The sequence below is a fragment of the Tetrao urogallus genome (assembly GCF_951394365.1).
Source record: "Tetrao urogallus genome assembly, chromosome: 2".
Taxonomy (NCBI): domain Eukaryota; kingdom Metazoa; phylum Chordata; class Aves; order Galliformes; family Phasianidae; genus Tetrao; species Tetrao urogallus.
The window spans coordinates 20,514,951-20,523,482 of record NC_136814.1 but is presented as its reverse complement, the minus strand read 5'-3'; the positions used below and the strand labels follow the sequence as shown (position 1 = coordinate 20,523,482).

At 38.4% G+C, this 8,532-nt stretch overlaps 1 protein-coding gene across 1 annotated transcript in view; it reads left to right on the top strand.

The window, feature by feature from the left end:
• Positions 1-553: 553 nt before the first annotated feature.
• Positions 554-8,532, top strand: part of CENPF (centromere protein F) — a gene marked incomplete at both ends in the record, with an annotated part of 35,050 nt that continues 27,071 nt past the window's right edge. Inside the window, 6 exons of the mRNA XM_079532605.1 lie at positions 554-715; positions 2,069-2,265; positions 5,025-5,140; positions 5,690-5,781; positions 7,048-7,318; positions 8,217-8,419. Of these exons, the coding sequence (XP_079388731.1) occupies positions 554-715; positions 2,069-2,265; positions 5,025-5,140; positions 5,690-5,781; positions 7,048-7,318; positions 8,217-8,419 (1,041 nt within the window). The remainder of the gene's footprint in view (positions 716-2,068; positions 2,266-5,024; positions 5,141-5,689; positions 5,782-7,047; positions 7,319-8,216; positions 8,420-8,532) is intronic.

Below are 8,532 nucleotides of genomic sequence, written 5' to 3'. Positions count from 1 at the left end.
TGGGCGTGCACAACGGCCGCCGGTGCAGCGGCTGCTTCGAATAACGGCGGTGAGCGGCGGGACCGGCAGCTGCGGCTCCTCGCGGGGTCTGCTGGCGGTGAGGGGTCGGGGCCGGAGGGTGGGTCAGACTGAGCTGCGTGTCCCTGTGTCTGTCAGCAAGGAGCGACTTGAGCGCTGAGCTCTGCGCTATCGGTCTGTAAAGCGCGTGCAGGGGCGAAGCGTTGCTGCGGCCTGAAATTGTACCGTTGCTTTGCACGGAGCTCTGAGGAGCAGCACTGCAGAAGTACAGCGCGTTGAGTGGCGCGTTTTTAAACCTTCTCTTAACTGGACAGAAATGTGTTACAATAGGACCTAATGTTAGAAGCTAGCAGCTAGCTCGGGAAGCTTGCAAGGTTGTAAAATACTTCACTATAACCACTGCTACGTTAAAAAGTAGGTGTACTGAAAAAGTAAACGTGACAGAGTCAGATAATCCTCTTTAAGTCTAATTGTAGTTGCCTTTGTTTTTCAGGCGCTGTTACACCTGTTCTGTAAAGGGAAAAGCCTGCTCAGTATGAGCTGGGTTGTGGAGGAGTGGAAAGAAGGCCTGTCCCCACGGGTCCTTCAGAAGATCCACGAGCTGGAGAGTCAGGTAGACAAGCTGAAAAAAGAGCGTCAGCAAAGACAGTTCCAGTTAGAGTCTTTGGAGGCAGCTTTGCAAAAGCAGAAACAGAAGGTAATGTGGGTACTGTGGTAACTTCCCTAAAATGCTGTTCTGTAAGCCTGATGTGATTGTGTGAAGCTTTGTCATCCGAGTGTTGTTAGAAGATGAATGATTTTTCTGTTTTTCATGCTGACTGACTGGGAAGGTACCATGGAAATATAAACTGCTTATCTTCATTGCTTTCTCATAGCTGTTCATCATATCCCTTTCTTTGTCAAGTTTTGATTGTATTTATGTCTTTTATCAGTGTTTGAAATGGTCGTCCACATCCAAATGTGTGCTTACTTTGAGCCTTTCTTCTAGGCTTTATGTTTAAGAAAACATTACATTATTACGCCTGTTAAAAATCTAGGCATCCTACACGAGAGCAGCACAACTGAGGATCTCTTATTGTTTCATATTGCCTCTGTATGCTTATTTGTCTCATTTGTTACTTTAATTTACATGCATCTCAGATTTCTGTTTGTGTATCTGTACTTTGGGATTTATTTATTTATTTATTGCTATAGGGATGGGATGTTGTCTCATCTGGCTTTAGGCTGTCAGCCCTCTGGACTAGAAGCTAGAAACTCATAACCTGAATTCTGCCTTGCAACATTTGAATACAGCTTAGATACAGTTGCAGAAGTTTACCTTTTATTCCTGTTTGGCTGATACAATTTTCTAGCAAAACTCAGGTTTAGTAGTTTTCCTGGGTTATTGTTATTTATTCCTTCCTGAGTTTCCAGATAGGTTCTCAGCTGATGTGTTCTCAAAATTTTGGGGTGAGGAAGGGGAATACTGAAAAGATTCAAATAGATGTGTTTTAAATGTCAGAAGCAGCAGAAAATACTTAGTGCTTTTCAGCTGGAGGCAAAGGTGAGAGGAGCTCTGGTGTCCTACTTCCCAGTAGTTACTGCTGAGCAGCAGGTGGCTATAGTTTGACTCAGGCTAGAGGAGAGGAGGAGGAGATCTGCCAGGGTCTATTTCCAACACAAAGCTGCAACCCTTTATAATAATAACACGTTTTTTCTTTAGGTAGTAAAAGTATTCCAATTGCTAAGGCTTAGAGGATAGAAAGAGAAATAAGGCAATCACTGAAGACTGTGAACTCGTATAGACCACTATTTAAGAGCTAATGAGTTTTTGATGTGATTATGTCTATTCAGTAAATTGGGTATTAATGTGACTGAGCTGAATTTCAAGGATGTGTTTTTGTTTAAACCCAAGGATGTCTGGAAATTATTTCTGAGGTTTTTGGCGCTGTTATAATTTGGAATATTGGGAAGAAAAAAAAACAGTATGTAATCTGTGTAATTGTTATTTTAAGTAAAGATATGAAGATTAGATATTAAGCCTTTTTGAAATATTCTTTATTCCAACTAGGTTGAAAACGAAAAAAATGAAACTGCAAGTCTGAAGAGAGAGAACCAGAGCTTGATGGAATTGTGTGATAGTCTTGACAAAGCAAAGCAGAAAAATTCACATGATCTTCAAGTAAAAGAATCTCAAGTCAACATTCTGTCAGGGCAGCTGAGTTCCAGCAAAAAGGAAATCGAAAGATTAGAACAAGAACTGAAAAGGTAGGTTAGGAGAAACAAAGCAAGTTCTCACTTTACAATCAGTTATTTTCTCCTGTTTTTCAATTTTCATGTGACATTTATGGTCTTTCAGTTTCTCTTCATCTTACATGTTCAAATCTTGTGAGCAAAATTTCAAAACTTCATCCTGTTTTTACGTATGTATATGTGAGCTGTTAGGTAGTTCTGTCTGCAGCTTGAAGCAGTGATTGCTTATGGTTTGCCCTTAATTAAGGGGGGGATTCTGCAACGTCTTATGAGGAAAGGAAACATCCATTCTGCATTAGCAAATAATGAGTTAGTACAGCTGAGTTACTTTGCAAAAGTAAACTTTGTAAAGGGCTTGGAGTTGTAAGGGAAGTGCATGGATAACTGAAGATCAAGTCTACTTAAAACTATGACAGCAGGAAGAAGAAGGGGTGAGCACTTCTTGGAGTGGAAGAAGAAACTTCTAAAAGCAGGTGCTGTGACCAAATAACCATATCTATTTAATGAAATAAAGTGATTCGTGCTGTACTATTTACTGAAATAGAGGTTTGTTGGAGAGCTAGACATCTCTGCTCTGTGAAAACATGCTTTTTTTATTTTTTTATAGGGAAAACACTGTGTTAGTACTGATAGGTGCCTATCCAATGGTACTCTTCTGTAGTTGTGGTTCCAGGTAATTGTTTTTGTTAGCGCTTTGCCTTCTGTGTTACAGTGAAGTTGATGGAAAAACACCTCAATTTGTAAATATTATCAGATTTATGGCACAGAGGCTATGTGACTGTGCTGTCTAGAAAGAAACACAGAACATCCTGAGCTGTAGGGTCCCATAAGGATTCATGCCAAATCCTTGCTTTATGTAAGACCACTCAAAATGCAAATCCTGTGTCTGATAGCATTGTCCAAATGTTTCTTGAACTCCAGCAGTCTTGGGGCTGTGACTACTGCTCTGGGCAACCTCTGAAGAAAAACCTTTTCTTCAGACCCTACCAGGCTATTTTCTCATCTCCTGTTTCTGTCACTGGGGAGAAGAGATGAGCACCTGCTGATCAGCACCTGCTCCTGTGCTTCCCTGGTGAGGGAGCTGTCAGCCATCTGAAGACTCCTCTCAGTCTGCTCTTCTCTGGGCTGAATAAATCATGCACATTGCCCTCTAAACCCCTCTCCATCTCTGTAGCCTTCCTTTGGATGCTTGCTTGATAGCTTTGTCTTTATAAGGACACAAATATAATGTGGTGCCCAGAACTACACGCACTACCTGAGGAAAGGCTTCACCAAAGCAGGCAATCCTTTCCCTCACCTGGCTGGCAGCACTGGGACTGGTGTACCATAGTGTATGATAGGCCCTTTTGGCTGCCAGAGTTCACTGCTGACTCATGTTCAACTCACTGTCATTCAGAATCCCCAGATCCCTTTCCATGGGGCTGCTCTCTAACCTCTTGTTCCCCCCAGTGAAGTTAACATCATCATCTGTTAAACTTTTTCTCATACTAGAGATATGCTCTGTTCTTAAATAAAAGCATTTCTGAAACGTGTGTCAATGAAGTTGAGTATCCTCTGCACACAGGAAAGTGTTGTGCTGATAATAGTAATGTAGAATTATCATCTCAGAGGAGTAAGCCTGTGATGCCAACTTTTGTTTAATGCTTGTCATCATGGCCTGAGTTATGTTTACTTCCCTCAACTGCTGGAAGGTGTACTTCTTACTATTCTTATTGAGGTAAATGAAGAGAGAGTTGTTGGAGGCTTCTTTCTGTTTCTCCTTTTGCCTTTTTTTTTTCCTTTCATTTTTCCCTGTCTTTCCCCATTCTGAGAAAACAAGGGAAACTTGAGGTATTTCACTGTTGTGAATTACATTCGTAAGAAGATTCTAAATTTTGGCAACAATTTATGATATATAGAAACACCAACCTTATGCCAGAGATTGCTGAGATTCTTTGAAAAAGAATCCAGTGTGGTTGGCAGGATTGGTATGGCCTCACTGATGACAAATAGAACAAATCTGCTGTGAGAGGCTGGCTGTGAGAGGTTACAACTTAAGGGTACATCTCATCCATTTTGAAAGCTGTAAAGAGATGACTTTTTTTATGATGAGTCATAAGAATTGATCTTTGAATAATTGTTGAACAGAAAATATTGGAAATTCTCCTCTGTATATTTTACTTGGTTGGGATTTTTTCATTCTGTGAAAGCTAAATCCTGGTCCTACTAGATTCTGTCCCGTAAAGGCTCACTTGTAGGTTTCTTATTCCACTTCTTTAATTTCCTTTATGGTTTACATAGTTGTCTACTGTGGTACTACAAGTGTTATGTACAGCTCAACTGGCTGTCAGTTTTGATTTTGCATTTAGTTCTGTTTTATACTGACTGATTGTGTAATGTTATTTGCCACCTCATAGCAACTGATAACCTCCTGGGAGAAGAATTCTTTGTTATAAAACAGAAGGAGAAAATGATTAGGAAGTTGTGGAGCCACTACTATTATAGATGCAACCTGAAGCTGTTGTCTTGTCAACCTGTGCTTGCTAGGCAGGACTGAGATTGCTATTCCATTACAACAATTACTATATAACTTCTAAACTAGTAATAAAGTTTCCAGGAATCAGCTTCAACTTTTCATGCTCACAAAAATCAGTTCTTGTTCAGAATTGATTTTTAAATTTGGTACTTGAATAGTATAATTTCTTCATGCGTTTCAGGCTCTTAGAAATAGATAACTGACTTCTAGTTTTCTAGTTTCTTTTAGTAACTACTCCTTCTGCTTCTTTCCTAAACAGATACAAATGTGAGCTTGAGAGAAGTCAGCAGTCACTGATTGCAGCAGACTTGTCGTTCAGTGGTACTCCACAGAAAAGTTTTACTGCTCCTTTAACGCCAGTTCAGAGTCACAATGGTAAATGATTTTTTTCTTCATATAGCACTGCCAATTTTCTTAGAAGGTGGGAGAGCTGTTTTAAACAGCACACGTGTACTGTCTTGCCTAGTCCATATTATGTAGGATCCATATTATGGTGAGGGTACCTGGTTCTTAACACCATAAACTCCAACTTTAAAAATTATTAGTGCAGATTGAACTCTTACAGCAAATACTAAACCTTTTAAACACTACCCTTATGGGCATGAAATAGTAATGGGAGTATTTATCAACAGACTGCAATGGCTTTTTGAATGTTTTTCATAGTGTCAGCTGTTTCAAAGAACAAATTTCTTGTCTTTCACCTAGTATATGTGCTTCAACTGAAATTGTCAACAGTCATTTGTGTTCTTTATAAGACTGTTTTTGACTTAGGCTACTATTGTACATAATAATCTGAACGCTTATAACAAAACCTCTGTATCCACATCAAAGCATCTTTATCTTCTTATATCTTCAAATTAGTGACATCAGTAACACCTGAGTATTAAGTTACGTTTTAAAGAAGTATTCTTCATTTCTTTGTAGATGCTAAGTTTGAAGAATTAGAAGAAAAATATAAGAAAGAAGTACAAGAAAGAAAGAAGCTAGAGTTAGAACTGAGAACCATCCAGGCTAAGGTAAGTATGTTTTGAAAAGGGCGTGTGTGATATCTAAGACAGTTACTACTGATTAAACTTGGAAAATTGAGTGAAAACCAAGTGAAATGCATTTTTCATCACTTAAAAAATAATTAGAATATATATTTCTTAAAAAAGCTACTTATTACCATGTAAAAGTAATCTAAAGCCAGCATTATTGAATAGCAAAACAATGAACGTTAAAAAGGAGAGCACATCCTTCAAAATCAGTGAAGCATAGACAATGAAGCACAAGTGAAAATTGTGCCGGTTTGGGCATCTTAAATGTGATAGGATAATAAAATAGTCTTGAAAAGGTTACGAGCAATAATTTACCCAGCAAACAAAAATCAGTACAGTTTTTAATGTCTGAGAAGGAGGAAGTATCTTAGAGGATCTCTGAAGCCAGCAAATGACTAAGATGTAAAAACCCTCAAAAATGAAGCAAATATATAGTTTTTACTAGATAGTAAATCTAAAGGCTTAAAAAGCTTCCTGTGTTAAAGTTGTTCTTTGTGGCAGCTGTGAATCTCTAGCATAACCTTAAACTGAGGTCAGAACAAGTCTTAAAAGCACTTGATAAAAAGAATAGATAATCAGATACAGATAGTATCTCTCCAGCAAAGTGATCACAGCACCAGGCGATTGGAAATCAAGAAGTGTTTGGACAATGCTCTTAGACAGGAGGCTTGAATGTTGGGCAGTCCTGTGTGGAGCCCTGAGTTGGATTTAATTTGTTGTGGGTCCATTCCAACTTGGGTTATTCTATGATTCTAACATATGCCAGTGAATTCATAGGGCACTCCAAAGTGAACTGGCTGAATCCTTGTGATGACATCTAAATTCAGTCTCCCACTGTCTCTAAAAGGTGAAAATATATGGCGTATTGTGGTGGCTATGTTGAAAAACCATGCTTTGTAGCTGAGAAGTTGTTCTATCAAATAGTGTTATTGTGCTCTTTTAACTGCTGTAGCTTCTGTAGAGATAAGTATGAGGCATTACTTTCAGAGTGACCTAATTGGTCTCCTTGTTTTGGAGATCCTGATCTGTGTTGATAAGTACCTGGTATGCTTCAATTACAGTAATTGAATTTACATAGTATAAAAAGTGGTGATATCAATGAGTAATTTGCACTGATGGATGATGTGTTGTCACAACAATGTGAAATAATCACAACCTATTATTTGGTTATTAATAAGTGGATTATTTTTTTATATGTCAGCTGTATGAAGTTAGATCTCCTTTTTTTTTTGTTCTTGGTCACAGAAAATAAATCAGCCTTATCTTCAACAAAGCTCTTTGAGTCACAGGGATATTGCTCGACATCAGGCTTCTTCATCTGTGTTTTCATGGCAACAAGAAAAAACGCCATCTAGAAATCAAGAAACCCCTGCAAAAAGAACTTCTTCAACACCCTATTTTCCATGGGAAAAAGAATCCAATTCGAGTAGAATATCAGAGAAGAGCAAGTTTGACAGCAGCTTTTCTGAAGATGGTAACTCTTCGCTCATCATCCAGCTAAGAGCTCAGAACCAAGGTATCTGATATATTTATTTAAAACTCAGAGGCTCATGGTTTCATGCCATTTCATGCCATGTGGATAGAAGGGAGTTATTGGAATTGGTTTCTTACTGAGGGAAGGGTACCTGTTGCTTCCTTTGACATCTAGCCCAGCTGGCTACTTGTGTGCGTATTCACCAAGACCAGGCAGATGAGATTATCCATAAGCTGTGGTGTTTTTTACATAAGGGCTATAAGAGTTGGAAGGAGATTTTTGGGTGAGCAGAGGACATCACGTAAAAATTAAAGGAGGATAGCCTTCTCTAATGATTCCGTTGTTTTTGGAACAATTCTCTTAGAGTTAAAACATTTCAGGATTTAATTACAACTCAATGTTGAATTTGATCATATTGTATCCTTAATTTTGTATGATTATTGAGTTTTATGGCTGAGCAGTATCTGTGTTTAAAAATTCACTGATTAAACATTCTTAATACACAACTAAATTTGTCTGTGAAGAACACTACAGGAGTAAAAAATCTCTTGGAATCAGAAGCTCGCAGTTGTCCCAGGCAAATGTTTGTAGTGGGTGCCTTTCCTTTAAAAATAAATAGAATTGAACTGAAAGTATTTATCCAGAGATACGTTTCTGTATTTTTAAAAACGAAGAAGGAAAAACCAATAGCAAGAGAACAAATAATCTTTTGCCTTTGCAGCATTTTGGCCTGACTTTTTCTTTGCTCTTCTTGTTACAAAGTGGAACCTGTCAATTTGGTCAACTATTCTACTCCTATGTTCTGCTTGCTGAACATTTTGCAGTGTCTGTTTTCGTCAGGCATTAGATTGGTTTCAGACATTCTCAATATTTTAGAATTTATAGACCCTTGGAAGTCATAGAGGAAGCATCCTTAATCTTGACTGTTTTTAAAATTCAGAGCTAAATTCCAGTGTCAAAGACCTAGAACAACAACTGCAAGCTCTAGAAAAAGAGAAGAAATCCCATATGAATAAGCATCAAGAGATTGAACTTCAGCTGGATAGAACAAAGCTGGAATTAACAGAGAAGAGTAAAGTCTTGAACAAAACCAGAGATAAACTGACTCAGATGAAGACACAATTTGATCAGGCTACTGCACAGGTGAGATACTTCATCACACATCTTCTGAGTGTCCTTAAAGTTCAGTCCCAGTATTAATGTGTGTCAGCTTTCAGCTGTTTTGATAAGAATCAAGACACCCTGACAAATTTCTT